General features: G+C 49.2%; 1 protein-coding gene across 1 annotated transcript in view; it reads left to right on the top strand.

Moving 5' to 3' along the window:
* The window catches only part of MEIOSIN (meiosis initiator), a 58,628-nt gene that overhangs the window by 16,664 nt on the left and 24,028 nt on the right, over positions 1 to 17,936 (top strand). The window contains exons 2-3 of the mRNA XM_045379343.3: positions 8,790 to 8,941; positions 16,919 to 17,048. Coding sequence (XP_045235278.2) covers positions 8,790 to 8,941; positions 16,919 to 17,048 — 282 coding nt within the window. The remainder of the gene's footprint in view (positions 1 to 8,789; positions 8,942 to 16,918; positions 17,049 to 17,936) is intronic.

Below are 17,936 nucleotides of genomic sequence, written 5' to 3' on the forward strand. Positions count from 1 at the left end.
TAGCAGCTCCACATCGCTCGAGCCCAGGAGTTCGAGGCAGTTAGCTAGGGTTACACCACCGCCCGCCATGGAGTTCAGCCTGGGCGACAGAATGAGACCCTGCCGTCTCTGTTTGGGTGACAGAATGAGACCCTGCCGTTTCTTAAAAAAAAAAAAGAAGAAGAAGAAGGCCGGGCGCGGTGGCTCACGCCTGTAGTCCCAGCACTTTGGGAGGCGGAGGCGGGCGGATCGCGAAGTCAGGAGATCAAGACCATCTTGACTAACACGGTGAAACCCCGTCTCTACTAAAAATACAAAAAAAATTAGCCGGGCGGGGTGGTGGGCGCCTGTAGTCCCAGCTACTAGAGAGGCTGAGGCAAGAGAATGGCGTGAACCCAGGAGGCGGAGCTTGCAGTGAGCCGAGTCCGCGTCAGCCAGGGTGGGACAGAGCGAGAGTACGTCTCAAAAAAAAAAAAAAGAAGCTCCACGAGGGCAGAGATAATTGTGTACCTTGTTCAAGCACCTAGAACAGCGTAAATATGTGTTCAGTAAATATTTATTGCATCAGAACCATATGCCAGACACCCTGCAGACAACCCTAGTAAGAATTACCATCCTAAATTTATAAGGCAGAAAGAGATTAAGCCTCTTGTCGCTGGCAACACAGCCAAGAAAACGATTTGAACTGAAATATATTGGATTTCAGGGCTTCTACTCTTGACTAGATCGTTAGATCACCTCCCCTTAAGACGTATTTTCCAGGCTGGCTGCGGTGGCTCACGCTTATAATCTCAGCCAGGAGACTGGATTTAGTCCAGGAGTTCAAGACCAGCCTGGGCAAAAAAGTGAGACCCTCGTCTCTACAAAAAAAAAAGGGGGGCGGGCAATTATTTTATTTTTTTTCATTTATTTATTTATTTATTGAGACAGTCTTGCTCTGTCGCCCAGGCTGGAGCTTATTCAACCTCCACCTCCTGGGTTCAATGATTCTCTTGCCTCAGTCTCTCGAGTAGTTAGGACTACAGGCGCGCCCCACCACGCCCGGCTAATTTTTGTATTTTTAGCAGAGACGGGGTTTCACCATTGTTGGCCAGGCTGGTCTGGAACTCGACCTCAAGTGATTCGTCAGCCTCGGCCTCCCAAGAAGGCCCAATTCAAATGGCCCTCCTCTTTGAGTCCTTTCCCAACGTATTGTTCTCTGCATTAACCGAGTTCCTGTCTGACCGGATTCTCATGTGTCGGAGGTTCTCATGGCCTGGATTGCACTGGGAAGAAGACAGTGGCTAAATTCCCACCATCCAGCCTGGTGCTTGGCACATAGGAGGCCCTCATGAAACAAGAACTGAAGGGAAAACGTGGAAATGGGGCACCACAGGGCCAGAAGGGACACAAGCGAGCTCTCTCGCTCTCTTCCTGAGAGTTGGCAGTTGGGGAAACCCAGCCTCCTTGGGATGCAAAGGCCCTGGACCACTGGGGTCGTGCAGGGGCGTGACCGCTTAAAAAGGCGGGTGGCTGAGCGGGCGTTGATTGGCCGCCTAGCGGCTCACGCCGGCAAAGGCCTTGTCAGAAGGCTTGAGGCCCAGCTCACGCTGTGCAAGACGACAGGGCCCTTCCCGAGGCGCGCGTGCGCACGGCCACTTGCACCCTGCCCTTTCAACCCCGTCGTCTCGTGCCCAGCACACCTTGGCTGGAACTGGTGGGGGCGTGGCCTGGCCTCAGGAACGCACTCTTGCTCTGCTCTTCACGCCTCGCGCAGGATCCTCGCGCCGGGAGGATTCGCACCCAACCCCAAGCCGGGTTGGGAACGTGGTGTCCGAGACCGTCTGGGACCCCCGCGCGCGGCCGTCTTTCCGGGACCCGCGCGAGACGCTGTCTGATCGGGCTCCCTAGAGTGGGGCCCGGAGAAACCAGAACGGCGGGGGCAGCCTCACGCCATTTTGCACGCCCTGAGGCGGGTGCTGGAGGCCAAGGGGAATGGGGCGCGGGGCAGGGTGACTCCCCCAGCACTAGCTGGGCTTAGGGGAACCCGGGATCCCCACAGGAGCCTCTCTCGGGGGTGTCTCAGGGGAATAGAACATGCTCTGGGTGCAGGGCCGCGGGCGAAGGAGTACGCGTTTGAAGGCAGGGGTCCAAGTTCGAGTTTGAGGAACAGAAGACTGTTTATGTTGGGGATCCGGGCTCTCGAGTTCCGATCTGGGATCTCGGGATTTGTGTCTAGGGGTGACTAGTTCTGGAATCTGAAGGGCTCGGGTTTTGTGACTGGAAGCTTTCTCCTTGGAATCCAGAGATCCCAATTTGGGAATCTGGAAGTCTTAGTTCTGAGTTATGATGTAACATTTTGAGAGTCTGGGGCCTAATTTGGGGCAATTGAAGCCTCAGTGTAGATTTAGGGCCTAAATCCCAATGTATCACATGAGGCTTTAGGATCTGGAGTTGCAGTTCGGGTCTTTAAAAGCACGTATTAGGGCCCGGAGTGCCCACTTTGAGTATGGGAGCTCCCAGTTTTAAGGTCTGGGGTTTCAGAGTAGGACCCACATTTGAGATCTCAGTTTTAGGGTTGGGGCCACAATTTGAGGGACAATATGGGGGTCTAAGAGGTCAATTTGGAGGAGTGAGGTTTGCTTCATAGGGTCCTGGATTTCTTATTTTAGGATATAGGTTCATAGTGTTACAGCTTGTGGTCTGTAATCTTAGTATTAGGATCATATTTGGAGATCAGAAGTTGACAGTTTGAGGGTCTGGGGTATCTCAGTATTACAATTTAGGGTTTGTAGGTTTGGGAGGGCTCCTTTTTTTGTTTTTGAGATAAGATCTCACTTTGTCACCCAGACTGGAGTGCAGTGGTGCGATTTTAGCTCACTGTAGCCTTGACCTCCTGGGCTCAAACAATCCTCCCACCTCAGCCTCCCAAGTAGCTGGGACTACAAGCATGTGCCACTATGCCCAGGTAATTTTTTTTTTTTTTGTAGAGGTGGAGTTTTGTTATATTACCAGGCTGGTCTCAAACTCCTGAGATCAAGTGATCCTCCCGCCTTGGCCTCCCAAAGTGCTAGGATTGCAGGCTTGAGCCACTGTGCCCGGCTTTGTGAGGGCTCCAAAGTGAGGATTTAGGTCCTCATTTTGGGACTCTAAAGTATTAGTTTTAGTGTCTTGTGTTTTTTTTTTTTTTTTTTTTTTTGGGACAGAGTCTCCCTGTCTCACCCAGGCTGGAGTGCAGTGGTGCGATCTTGGCTAACTGCAGCCTCTGCCTCCCGGGTTCAAGCAATTCTCCTGTCTCAGCCTCCCGAGTAGCTGAGACTATAAGCGTGTGCCACCACACACAGCTAATTTTTGTATTTTCAGTAGAGATGAGTTTCACCATGTTGACCAGGCTGGTCTCGAACTCCTGACCTCAGGTGATCCACCTGCCTTGGCCTCCCAAAGTGCTGGCATCACAGGCATGAGCCACCACCCCTGGCCAGTTTTAGTGTCTTAAAATCACAGTCTGTAGGTCTCAAGCCACACTTTTAAGGCCTGGTAGTCTCTGTTTCAGAGTCTGGCATCTCACTATTAATGTCTAAGTTCTGAAGTAAAGCTTAGGGGTTTGCTGGTTTTAGTTTTAAGTCTGGATCATGATTTAAGGCCCAGATTTACAATTTGGGATTCACAGATTTGAGTTTAGAGGTTTAGGGGTTTGTTTTTGTTTTTTGAGACACAGTCTTACTTTGTTGTCCCGGCTGGAATGCAGTGGCTTGATCCTGGCTCACTGCAACCTCCACCTGCTGGGTTTGAGTGATTCTCCTGCCTCAGCCTCCCGAGTAGCTGGGATTATAGTCGTGCACCCCCATGCCTGGCTAATTTTTGTATTTTTAGTAGAGACGGGGTTTCACCATGTTGGCCAGGCTGGTCTCAAACTCCTGACCTCGATTGATTTGCCTGCCTCGGCCTCCCAGAATGCTGGGATTACAGGTGTGAGCTACCACTCCCGGCCAAGGTTTACCTGTTTAATTTGGGTTTCTGGGCCCATAATTTGTTGGGGGCTGGGGACTCTTATTGTGGGATCTCTGGGTGCTCAAAGGAGCACCATAGGGAAAATGAAGGGTGCCCATCAGGCTTCCTGCCCATCATTCCCGCAATCTCAGAGGTCACTAATCATTCTTTTTCCCTCTTTGCAGATGTTCAGTTCCAGCAGATGCTTGTGTTCCTCTGAACAGCCCAGAGCTAGTTCAGTGGGTCCCAGTGACAGGTAAGGGCTTGCCCCATCTCCCTTATAGCCCCAACCACTCTCATTGAATAATAATAACAAAAACATTTGCTGAGCATTTACTATTTGCTAGATTCTTTGCCAAACCTTTTGTTTGTATGATAACTGTTAATCCATACAACAACCCCCCTGAGGAAGTATATACAAAGATGCCTACCATTTTCCAGATGAGAATACTCTGAGATGATCAGCAAAGATCATTTATTTCTTACTTATTTATTTATTCATTTATTTATGAGACAGGGTTTCACTCCCATTGCCCAGGCTGGAGTGCAGTGGTGCGATCCCAGCTCACTGCAACCTCCGTTCCCGAACTCAAATGATTCTCCTGCCTCAGCCTCCCGAGTAGCTGGGACTACAGGCACATGCCTCCACGCCTGGCTAATGTTTGTATTTTTTGTAAAGATAGGGTTTTGCTATTTTCCCCAGGCTAGTCTTCAACGCCAGGCTTCAAGTGGTCTGCCTGTCTCAGCCTCCCAAAGTGCTGGGATTACAGGTGTAAGCCACCATGCCCGGCCCATGTCTTTTTTTCTTTTTCTTTTTTTATTTTTATGGCAAAGATAGCTTCTAAGGTCCTTGCAGCCTGTGACATTCTGAGTTTGTTTGTTTTCAGAGATACGGTCTCACTCTGTTGCCCATGCTAGAATGCAGTGGTGGCATCATATAGCTCACTATAGCTTTGGATTCCTGGTTTTGAGCCTAGGCTTGATCCTCCTGCTTCAGCCTTCTGAACAGCTAAGATTACAGGCACATGCCACCACACCCAGCCAATTTTTCTATTTGTTGTAGAGACAGGGTGTTGCTATGTTGCTCAGACTTGTCTGGAACTTCTGGCCTCAAGTGATCCTCCTGTCTTAGCCTCCCAAAGTGCTGGGATTACTAAGCCGCCACGCCCAATTGACATTCTGAGTGTCTTTCTTTCTTTTTTTTTTAGACAGAGTCTCTCTGATGCCCAGGCTGTAGAGTGCAGTGGCATGATCTCAGCTCACTGCAACCTCCACCTCCTGGGCGCAAGTGATTCTCCTGCCTCAGCCTCCCAAGTACCTGGGATTACAAGTGCCCACCACCACGCCCAGCTAATTTTTTTTTTTGTATTTTTAATAGAGACAGGGTTTCACTGTGTTGGCCAGGCTGGTCTCAAACTCCTCAACTCGTGATCCACCTGCCTTGGCCTCCCAAAGTGTTGGGATTAAGGCATGAGTCACTGCACCCGGCCCATTTTTTGTTTGTTTGTCTGTCTGTTTTTGAGACGGAGTCTTGCTCTGTCGCCCAGGCTGGAGTGCAGTGGTACGATCTCGGCTCACTGCAAGCTCTGTTCCCAATTCACGCTATTCTCCTGCCTCAGCCTCATGAGTAGCTGGGACTACAGGTACCCACCACCATGCCTGGCTAATTTTTTTGTTGTTGTTTGTATTTTTAGTAGAGACGGGGTTTCACCATGTTAGCCAGGATGGTCTCGATCTCCTGACCTCGTGATCCACCTGCCTCGGCCTCCCAAAGTGCTGGGATTACAGGCATGAGCCACCGCACCTGGACTTTTTTTTTTTTTTTTTTTTTTTGAGATGGATTTTCACTCTTGCTGCCCAGGCTAGAGTGCAATGGCGTGCTCTTGGCTCACTGCAACCTCCGCCTCCCGGGTTCAAGCAATTCTCCTGCCTCAGCCTCCTGAGTAGCTGGGACTACAGGCGCCAGCCACCACGCCCAGCTAATTTTTGTATTTTTAGTAGAGACGGGGTTTCACCATGTTGGTCAGGCTGGTCTCAAACTCCTGACCTCAGGTAATTCACCCGCCTCGGCCTCTCAAAATGCTGGGATTACAGGCGTGAGTCACCAAGCCTGGCCTCTTTCCTTTTTTTTTTTTTTTTGAAACAAGGTCTTGCTCTGTCACCCAGGCTGGAATGCAGTGGTGCAATTCCAGCTGACTGCAGCCTTGACCTTCTGGGCTCAAACAATCTTCCCACCCCAGCTCCCTGAGTAGCTGGGACCATAGGTGCGCACCAACACGCCTGGCTAATTTTTGTATTTTTCATAGAGATGGATTTTTGCTATGTTGCCAAGGCTGGTCTCAAACTCTTGGGATCCAGTGATCCACCCAGCCTCCCAAAGTGCTGGGGTCACAGGCATGAGCCACCACACCTGGCTCTTTCTTTTTAGACAGGGTCTTGCTCTGTTCCCCAGGCTGGAGTGCAGTGACATGATCACAGTTCACTGTGACTTTGACCTCCCAGGCGGAAGCAATCCTCCCACGTCAGCCTCCCAAGTATGCAGGACCACAGGTACACTCCACTAAGCCCATCTAATTTTTAAAAAAGGCCAGGTGTGGTGGCTCTCACCTATAACCCCAGCACTTTGGGAGGCCAAGGTGAGTGGATCACCTGAGGTCAGGAGTTTGAGACCAGCCTGGCCAACAGGGTGAAACTCCATCTGTACTAAAAATACAAAAATTAGCTGGGCATGGTGGTGGATGCCTGTAATCCCAGCTACTTGGGAGGCTGAGACAGGAGAATCACTTAAACTCAGGAGGCAGAGGTTGCAGTGAGCCGAGATGGTGCCATTGCACTCCAGCCTGGGCGACAAGAGAGAAACTGTCTCAAAAAAAAAAAAAATTGTGGACATGGTCTCTCTATGCTGCCTACACTGCTCTGAAACTCCTAGGCTCAAGTGATCTTTCTGCCTCAGCCTCCAAAAGTGCTGGCATTACAGGCGTGAGCTGCCATGTCTTTACTTCCATTCTTTTATTCACGCATTCATTCATCCATCAAGCACCCACCAAGTATAATGAATCTTATAGAGGGGATTGTCACAGCAGATTAGGGGTTGGATCAGATTTCTCCCTCCCTCCAAAGTCTGGAAAAATAAAAAATAAGGCCAGAGTTCATGTTAACCCCTACCATCTCCCCCCAGTGACTTTCCATCCAACTATCTCTTCATTAACTCCAAAATTAAGCATCTTCGGGGTTATGTCCTGATAAACCTATCATAAATTGAAAATACTGTATGTCAAAAATGCATGGTTGATGGCTCATGCCTGTAATCCCAGCACTTGGCAAAGCCAAGGTGGGCTGATCACTTGAGATCAGGAGTTTGAAACCAACCTGGCCAACATGGTGAAACCCCATCTGTACTAAAGATACAAAAATTAGCTGGGCATGGTGGTGCACGACTGTAATCCTGGCTACTCAGGAGGCTGAAGCAGGAGAATCACTTGAACCCGGGAGGTGGAGGTTGCAGTGAGCCAAGATCGCGCCACTGTACTCCAGCCTGGGCAACAGAGCAAGACTCAGTCTAAAAAAAGAAAAAAAAAGAAAAAAAAAAACATGGCTGATTGGGAGCTGTGGCCCAGTGTTGCTGCCCAGCACAGTAAGAGAAGTATGACTTCTACTGAATTTGTATGGCTTTCACACCATCCTAAAGTCGAAAAATGTTAAGTCCGACCATTATAAGATGAGGACTGTGTGCTTTGTTCAGGTTCTCTACCTAGATGCTATGCTCAGAAGAAGCACCATGAAGAAAATGAAGAATGCCTATCCCGCTGCCCATTCCTCCTGGAATTTTAGAGTTGCCCACAATTCATACTTTCATCCCCCTTTCTAGAGGTGGGGGTCCTTGTGTTGATAAAGACTCTTAGTTGCAATAAACAGAAACCTAGCAAAAAGTGGCTTAAGCATAAAAAGGGATTTATTGGATCTTTTTTTTTTTTTTGAGATGGAGTCTCACTCTGTCGCCCAGGCTAGAGTGCAGTGGCGCGATCTTGGCTCACTGCAAGCTCCGTCTCCTGGGTTCACACCATTCTCCTGCCTCAGCCTGCCCAGTAGCTGGAACTACAGGCGCCCACCACCACGCCGGGCTAATTTTGTATTTTTAGTAGAGACGGGGTTTGACCGTGTTAGCCAGGATGGTCTCGATCTTCTGACCTCGTGATCCACCTGCCTCGGCCTCCCAAAGTGCTGGGATTACGAGCGTGAGCCACCACGCCCAGCCTATTGGATCATTTAAACAAAAAATTCAAGGGTGTCAGCCTTGGCTGGTTCCAGGATGGAGGTTAAATGATGTTGCCAGGAATCTGTTACTCTTGGTTCTGGTATTGTCTGTGATGGCTTCTGTCTCAAGCAGGTTGTCCCTTTGTTTTATTTATTTTATCTTATCGTTTGTTTGTTTGAGATGGAGTCTTGCTCTGTTGCCCAGGCTGGAGTGCAGTGGCGTGATAGCTCACTGCAACCTCCGCGTCCCGGGTTCAAGGGATTCTCCTGCCTCAGCCTCAGCCTCCTGAGTAGCTGAGATTACAGACATGTGCTACCAGGCCAGGCTAACTTTCTTGTAGTTTTAACGAAGACGGGGTTTCACCATGTTGGTCAGGCTGGTCTCAAACTCCTGACCTCAAATGATCTGCCTGCCTTGACCTCCCAAAGTGCTGGGATTACAAGCGTGAGTCCTCGTGCCCAGCTGCAGGTTGTCCCTTTGGAAGGGCAAGATGGTTCCCAGCAGCTCCAGGTCCATATCTTGCCAACTCCATATACCCAGAAGAGAAAGCCTCTAAGGTTGATGAACTCTGATTGGCGAAACCTAGGATTACCACTCCAACCCTGAACCAATCACTGTGACTATTCTTGGCAGAACCTTGGTTTTGTGCTCCCTAGTGGAAGGAGAAGATAAGGTCAGCCCCTCTGAACCACATGGACTGAGAATGGAGGAGAAATGGTTGCTCAAAGGAAGAATGAGGTACTGTTAACAGAAAAGGGGGGATTGGATGTTGGTCAAGCAAAAACAGCCCATTCATCAACACCTCTTACCCCTAAAATCCTTCTGACAAATGACTGTCCACCCGCTTTCTTTTTTTTTTTTTTTTTTGAGACGGAGCTTCACTCTTGTTGCCCAAGCTGGAGTGCAATGGTGCAATCTCGGCTCACTGCAACCTCCACCTCCCGGGTTCAAGTGATTATCCTGCGTCAACCTCCCAAGTAGCTGGGATTACAGGTGTGTGCCATCACACCCAGCTAATTTTTTGTATTTTTATTTAAAACGGGGTTTCACCATGTTAGTCAGGCTGGTCTTGAACTCCTGACCTCAGGTGATCCTCCCGCCTCGGCCTTCCAAGGTGCTAGGACACAGGTGTGAGCCACCGCACCTGACACCACCCGCTTTCTTGAACTAACATTTCATGAACACTCCCTATGTACCAGGCACTATACAAAACACCTTCCAGACAGGATCAAGGTTTTCCTAACCACCTCCATTTTGTAAAAGAGGAAGAAACAGGCACAGAGAAATGAAAGCAGTTGCCCAAAGTCACACAGCAAGTGGTGGAACTAGGATTGGAATCCCAGTGTTTCTGCTTCAAAAACTTGAGCTTATATATCAACCTTTATGCCATCTCCTGGGACTGTCCCCTGCTTTGTCCCACTTTGGGGCAGCTCTTACTCTTACATCCCTACACACTATTAAAACAAATGAAGGCCAGGCACGGTGGCTCATGCCTGTAATCCCAACAGTTTGGGAGGCCGAGTCAGGTGGATCACGAGATCTGGAGATTGAGACCATCCTGGCCAACGTGGTGAAACCCCATCTCTACTAAAAATACAAAAAAAAGGCCGGGCGCGGTGGCTCAAGCCTGTAATCCCAGCACTTTGGGAGGCCGAGACGGGTGGATCACGAGGTCAGGAGATCGAGACCATCCTGGCTAACACGGTGAAACCCCATCTCTACTAAAAAATACAAAAAACTAGCCGGGCGAGGTGGCGGGCGCCTGTAGTCCCAGCTACTCAGGAGGCTGAGGCAGGAGAATGGCGTAAACCCGGGAGGTGGAGCTTGCAGTGAGCTGAGATCCGGCCACTGCACCCCAGCCTGGGCGACAGAGCAAGACTCCGTCTCAAAAAAAATAAATAAATAAAAATAAAAATAAAAATACAAAAAAAAAAAAATAGCCAGGTGTGGTGATACATGCCTGTAATCTCAGCTACTTGGGAGGCTGAGGCAGGAGAATCGCTTGAACCTGGGAGATGGAGGTTGCAATAGCCGAAATCATGCCACTGCACTCCAGCCTGGGCAACAAGGCGAGATTCCATCTCAATAACAGTAAAGTAACTAGGATATGTTCAGGTTGATTATCTCAGGGAAAAGGAAACTTGGGAATTAGTTTCATAGACCACTTCAGAAGTCTAAGAGGCTATCTCAAGACCTCTCAGTATTTATTAATTCAATAATTTTTTACTGAGTCGGGCGCAGTGGCTCATGCCTGTAATCCCAGCACTTTGGGAGGCCAAGGTGGGCGGATCACAAGGTCAGGAGTTAGAGACCAGTCTGGCCAACGTGGTGAAACCCTGGCTGTACTAAAAATACAAAAGTTAGGAGGCGTGGTGGCGGGCACCTGCTATCCCAGCTACTTGGGTTGCTGATGCAGGAGAATCGCTTGAACCCAGGAGGCGGAGGTTTCAGTGAGCTGAGATCATGCCACTGCACTCCAGCCTGGGCAACAAGAGTGAGACTCCATCTTGGGGGGAAAAAAAAAGAAAAATATTAACAATTGTGATTTATGATAGTATTAATATAAAGACAAGTATACTACAGATGGGGTGATATTTATTTTTTGTTCTAATTTAAAAGGAATTAGAATATTTTCATGAGCCCCTAAAAGTATCATGGGTTCTAAGTACTGTGCTTTCTGCATTTTATGGATCAATCAGCCTGGGATATAGCAATAAATAAAACGAAAATTCTTGTCCTGTGGGTAATCCCAGCTACTTGGGAGGCTGTGGTAGGAGAATCACTAGCCCAGGAGGTGGAGGTTGTGGTGAGCCAAGAGCCCGCCACTACACTCCAGCCTGGGCAACAGAGCAAGACTCTGCCTCAAAAACAAACAAACAAATAAACCAATTCTTGCCCTCTTGGAGTTCATATTTATAATTAATAAATAAATAATGAAAGAAATAAGATTTCACAGCCTGTACAATATAGAGAGACCCCGTCTCCACAAAAAAATTTATTTTAAAATTTATTTTATTTTATTTTATTATTTATTTATTTATTTATTTATTTTTAGGTGGAGCTTTTGCTCTTGTTGCCCAGGCTGGAGTGCAATGGTGCAATCTCGGTTGCTCATTGCAACCTCCGCCTCCTGGGTTCAAGCGATTCTCCTGCCTCAGCCTCCCAAGTAGCTGAGATTACAGGCACCTGCCACCATGCCTGGCTAATTTTTGTATTTTTAGTAGAGATGGGATTTCACCACGTTGATCAGGCTGGTCTTAAACTCCTGATCTCAGGTGATCCACCCATCTCTCGGCCTCCCAAACTGCTGGAATTACAGGTGTGAGCCACCATGCCCAGCTTAAAATTTATTTTTAAAAGTTTTTTTTGTAGAGGCAGGGTCTCACTATGTTGCCCAGGCTGAACTCAAACTCCTGGGCTCAAGGGGTCATCCTGCCTCGACCTCCAAAGTGCTGGGATTACAGGTGTGAGCCACCACACCCAGCCTTGTCTCTACAAAAAAATTTAAAATATAGCCTGGCCTGGTGGTGCGTGCCTAAAGTCTCAGCTACTTGGGAGACTGAAGCAGAAGGATTGGTGGAGTTCAGGAGTTTGAGGTTACAGTGAGCTATGATTGTGCTATTACACATCAGCCTGGGTGACAGAGCAACTCATTGTCTCTTTAAAAACAAACAAGCAGGGCCAGGCACAGTGGCTCATGCCTGTCTCCGTGCTTTGGGAGGCTGAGGCAGGCGGATCACGAGGTCAGGGGATCGACACCATCCTGGCTAACATGGTGAAACCCCATCTTTACTAAAAATACAAAAAATTAGCCAGGCATGGTGGTGGGTGCATATAATCCCAGCTACTTGGGAGGCTGAGGCAGGAGAACGTGAGGCCAAGGAGGCGTGAACCCGGGAGGCAAAGCTTGCAGTGAACTGAGATCTCGCCACTGCATTCCAGCCTGGGTGACAGAGCAAGACTGTGTCTCAAAACACACAAACAAACAAAACAAAACAACAACAACAAAAACCAGGGCAAAAGAACATTCCAAACAGAGGGAATAGTAAAGGCCCTAAGGCAGAAATAAACTTGGCAGTCTAGAGAAACAGAAAGAAAACCCATGTGGCTGGAGCTGACCTGTTCCCTGAAAACCCAGAGGGCACAGCTGAGATTAGCGGATGCAAATATAGAGACTGTGAGGGAGGAAACTGGCTAAAACCCAAACCATCCAGCAAAGAAAGAGGCAGCCCTAGCAGGTGGTCCCTGGCTCCTGGAGGCCCCTGAGAGCAGAGCCCAGGTTGTACTTATTCAGGACTACTGCCCAGGGGATGCCAAGTCATTGGGATTCCCAGCCACTCAGTTGCTCCCTAACCTCTGTGTTTGCCCAGAAGTTTCGTCCAGTGCTTTGTAAAACCCGTAAAACCCAGAGTAAACATCCAGGGACTATGGTTTATAGGAAACCCTCTGAGACAAGGTCAAATAACACCTTGAACTTTATAAGTAGACCTGGACACTTTTTCTTCCTTGCTTCCTGAGTTGTTTGTTGCCAGGTCTTCCAAGGGCCCCTCTAGAACACACGGGAAATAATGTGCAATATATATATATTTATCAGGGCTAGACAGGAGTTTAAGGTCAGCCTACTCAATTTACCTCTAAGGATAGAACCCCAACACCCCCTTGGCTCAAAGTTATGGTTTCTACCAGGAGGTAATTTGAGGACTCATCAGTGATTTTTTTCTTTTTTTGAGACAGAATTTTGTTCTGTTGCCCAGGTTGGAGTGCAGTGGTGTGATCTCAACTCACTGCAACCTGTGCCTCCTAGGCTCAAGCGATTCTCCTGCCTTAGCCTCCCGAGTAGCTGGGGTTACAGGCGCTCGCCACTACACCCGGCTGATTTTTATATTTTTAGTAGAAGCAGGGTTTTGCCGTGTTGGCCAGGCTGGCCTTGAACTCCAGGGCTCAAGTGATCTGCCCACTTCAGCTTCCCAAAGTGCTGCGATTACAGGTGTGAGCCACCATGCCTGGCCAACGTTTTATTTTTTTGTAAAGGCGAGGTCTCACTTTTTTGCTCAGGCTGGTCTTGAACTCCCGGGCTCAGGTGATCCTCCCACCCTGGCCTCCCAAAGTGCTGGGATTACAGATGTGAGCCACCACACTTGGTCAAAAGCAAAACACAGCCTCTTGATGTATTGGTGACACTGCACTTGCTACTTAGCATTCAGATCAATTTCCTTGTACAAGCTTCTTTTTTTTTTTGAGACGGAGTCTCGTTCTGTCACCCAGGCTGGAGTGCAGTGGCTGGATCTCAGCTCACTGCAAGCTCCACCTCCTGGGTTCACGCCATTCTCCTGCCTCAGCCTCCCGAGTAGCTGGGACTACAGGCGCCCGCCACCTCACCCGGCTATTTTTTGTATTTTTTAGTAGAGACAGGGTTTCACCGTGTTAGCCAGGATGGTCTTGATCTTGTGACCTCGTGATCCACGTGATCCGCCTGTCTCGGCCTCCCAAAGTGCTGGGATTACAGGCTTGAGCCACTGTGCCCGGCCTATTTTTACTTCTTTTTTTTGAGAGTCTGGCTCTGTCGCCCACAGTCTCAGCTCATTGCAGCCTCCCAGGTTCAAGCAATATTCGTGCCTCAGCCTCCCAAGTAGCTGGGATTTTTTTTTTTTTTTTTTTTTTTTGAGACGGAGTCTCGCTCTGTAGCCCAGGCTGGAGTGCAGTGGCCGGATCTCAGCTCACTGCAAGCTCCGCCTCCCGGGTTCACGCCATTCTCCGGCCTCAGCCTCCCGAGTAGCTGGGACTACAGGCGCTGCCACCTCGCCCGGCTATTTTTTGTATTTCTTAGTAGAGACGGGGTTTCACCGTGTTAGCCAGGATGGTCTCGATCTCCTGACCTCGTGATCCGCCCATCTCGGCCTCCCAAAGTGCTGGGATTACAGGCTTGAGCCACCGCGCCCGGCCAGTAGCTGGGATTATAGGCACGTGCCACTATATCCAGCTAAGTTTTGTATTTTTAGTAGAGATGGGGTTTTGCCATGTTGGCCAGGCTGGTCTTGAACTCCTGTCCTCAAGTGATCAGCCCACCTCAGCCTCCCAAAGTGCTGGGATGGCAGGTATGAGCCACCACGCCTGGCTTCCTTTTACAAACTTCTATAACACCAAGCAACACTTTTTTCTTTGTCATGGCCAGCTTCATAGACATGTGCAGTCACATAGGGCCCTGTGCTTAGGATGATTCGATGCTTGGTTTGATGCTCTGCTCTCACCATGTTTTTTTGTTTTGTTTTGTTTATGAGACGGAGTTTTGCTCTTGTTGCCCAGGCTGGAGTGCAATGGTGTGGTCTCAGCTCACCACAACCTCCGCCTCCCAGGTTCAAGCTATTCTTCTGCCTCAGCCTCCTTAGTAGCTGGGACTGCAGGCATGCGTCACCACGCCCGGCTAATTTTGTATTTTTAGTAGAGACAGGGTTTCTCCATGTTGGTCAGGCTGGTCTTGAACTCCTGACCTCAGGTGATCTGCCTGCCTCAGCCTCCTAAAGTGCTGGGATTGCAGGCATGAGCCACCACACCCGGCATGCTCTCACCATCTTTAAATTCTCAATTTTTGAATAAGAGGCTCCATATTTTCGTTTACAATGGCCCGTTAACCCAGTAAATTATGTAGCTTTTTCTGGTCTTACTTGCAATTTTGTTTGTGTGACAATTTGATTAATTACCTTAGCCCCAAATATACTGTAATCTCCAGAACAAGGGGCTGTATTTGTTCTTGGTGTTTTTTGTTTTATTTTTCAAGACAGGGTCTCATTCTTTCACCCAGACTAGAGTATAATGGGGTGATCACAGCTCACTGCAACCTCGACCTCCCTGGCTGAAGTGATCCTCCTACCTCAGCCCCCCAAGTAGCTGGAACTATAGCCATGTGCTACCTAGGTGGTGGAGCGCACTTTTTTTTTTTCTGAGATGGAGTCTTGCTCTGTCGCCCAGGCTGGAGTGCAGTGGCGTGATCTCCGCTCACTGCAATCTCCGCCTCCCGGGTTCATGCCATTCTCCTGCCTCAGCCTCCTGAGTAGCTGGACTACAGGCGTCCGCCGCCATACCCGGCTAATTTTTGTATTTTTAGTAGAGATGGGGTTTCACCATATTAGCCAGGCTGGTCTCGAACTCCTGACCTTGTGATCTGCCCGCCTTGGCCTCCCAAAGTGCTAGGATTATAGGCATGAGCCACTGCACCCGGCCGGTGGAGCATACTTCTACAAAAAATAAAAAAGTTAGCCAGCCAGCGATTCTCCTGTCTCAGCCTCCTGAGTAGCTGGGGTTATGGGTGCCCACCACCACGCCCGGGTAATTTTTTTGTATTTTTAGTAGAGACGGGGTTTCACCATGTTGGCCAGGGTGGTCTCAAGCGCCTGAGCTCAAGTAATCCACCTGCCTCAGCCTCCCAAAGTGCTAGATTACAGTCGTGAGCCACCGCGCCCAGCCAACACAACTTATTTCATGTCCTTATTTATTAATTCACTTAGCAAATACACAGTGAGTCGTCACAATATGCCAGACCATGTTCTAGGTGCTAGGGGTGCAGTGGTGCCCCCAACACAGGTGACAGCCTGGTGAAGTGATCAGAGGTGTGTGAGCACCAGGGCGCAGGGGCCTTAGCAGAGCCACCTCACCCATCCTGTGGAATCAGTTGATGGGAGAGAGCCAAAGGAAGCAAGAGAGGACGCCAGAATGGTCAGCGGGGGCAGGATGCAAATAAGCCACGTTAGGAACTTTTCTTTTTTGAGGTAGAGTCTCACTCTGCCGCTCAGGCTGTAGTGCAGTGGTGCGATCTCAGCTCACTGCAACCTCCACCTCCCGGGTTCAAGAGATTCTCCTGCCTCAGCCTGCCCCAGTAGCTAGGATTACGGGTGCCTGCCACCCCGCCTGGCTAATTTTTGTATTTTATTTATTTATTTATTTATTTATTTATTTATTTATTTGAGACAGAGTCTCACTTTGTCTCCCAGGCTGCAGTGCAGTGACACAATCTTGGCTCACTGCAACCTCCACCTCCCGGGTTCAAGAGATTCTCCTGCCTCAGCCTGCCCCAGTAGCTGGGATTACAGGTGCCTGCCACCCCGCCTGGCTAATTTTTGTATTTTATTTATTTATTTATTTATTTATTTATTTGAGACAGAGTCTCACTTTGTCTCCCAGGCTGCAGTGCAGTGACACAATCTTGGCTCACTGCAACCTCTACCTCCTGGGTTCAAGGGATTCTCCTGCCTCAGCCTCCCGAAGTGCTAGGATTACAGGCATGAGCCACTGCACCCAACCCACATTAGGCACTTAAACTTGATCCTTAACAATGAGATGACATGGAGAGGTTTGAAGCAAGAGAGTGACGTGGTCAGATTTGTGTTTCAGAAAGGTCACCCTGACTCTAGCAGAAAGTAGGGGTGGAAGAGGCCAAATAGCAGGGTTGAGTGAACTATTGGGATGTTAACACATGGACTAGGGCAGGGCTGTGAGGTTGAAGAGAAGGCGATGGAGGAGGAGTGGGTAAGATTTGGTGACTGACTGATTAAGGGCTAAGGGAACGTAACAAGTACGGGTGATGCCTGGGATTCTGTCTTGAGTGTCCAGGGTAGGGTGCAGGCAGCCCTAAAATGGGTAACACAGACAGGAGGTTTGTGGGTTAGATGTGGAATTCAGTTTTGGATGTCCTAACCAAAACCAGCTCCTGTCCCCAAACAGGAATCAGAGGAACCAAAACCAGCTCCTGTCCCCAAACAAGAAGCAGAGGAAAAACCACACTAGCAAGCTGCAAGAGTTGGCACTGCTGCTGCCCATAGCCCTGAAGACGGGGACCAAGAAGCTCACAAAGGTAGAGGGACTAGAGGAAAGGGGCCAGATTTGGGAGGCAGGTCCTTAAATAGCAGCAACTGGGTCACCCTCTCCTGGGAAACCTAGACAGATCCTTTCAGTGGCAGCATTCAAATGGGAATGGGGCTATTCTGAACGGGAATTTCTGGGAGTCTGTGATCCCATAACTAGGTGCCTGGAGGATGCTTTTTTGCAAAGGAGACAGGAGAAACCGGGCTGGGGAAATAGAGATAGCACAAAGATCATTGTTCCAGGAATCAAATAGCCATGGGTTTGAGCCCTCTAGCTTCACAGCTGCAGAACTCTGGGCAGTTCCTCAGGCTACCCAGACTTTCTTTTTTTCTTTTTTCTTTTTTGCTTTTTGAGAGGGAGTTTCGCTTTGTTGTTCAGGCTGGCGTGCAATCTCTGCTGATTACAACCTCCACCTTCTGGGTTCAAGCAATTCTCCTGCGTCAGCCTCCCGAGTAGCTGGGATTACAGGTGCCCACCACCACGCCCAGCTAATTTTTGTATTTTTAGTAGAGACAGTTTCAAAGTGCTAGGATGATAGGCGTGAGCCACTGTGCCTGGCCAACTTTCTAAGCTTCAGTTTTCTCAACTGTCAAACAAGGGAAAAGAACTCTTGGAGCCGGATGCAGTGGCTCACGCCTGTCATCCCAGCACTCTGGGAGGCCGAGGCAGGCGGATAACCTGAGGTCAGGAGTTCGAGACCAGCCGTGCCAACATGGCGAAACACCATCTCTACTAAAAAGGACAAAACTTAGGCCGGATGCTGTGGCTCATGCCTGTGATCCCAGCACTTTGGGAGGCTGAGGTGGGCAGATCATGAGGTCAAGAGATCGAGACCATCCTGGCCAACATGGGGAAATCCTATGTCTACTAAAAATAC

The sequence above is a fragment of the Macaca fascicularis genome, chromosome 19 (genome assembly GCF_037993035.2).
Source record: "Macaca fascicularis isolate 582-1 chromosome 19, T2T-MFA8v1.1".
NCBI lineage: Eukaryota > Metazoa > Chordata > Mammalia > Primates > Cercopithecidae > Macaca > Macaca fascicularis.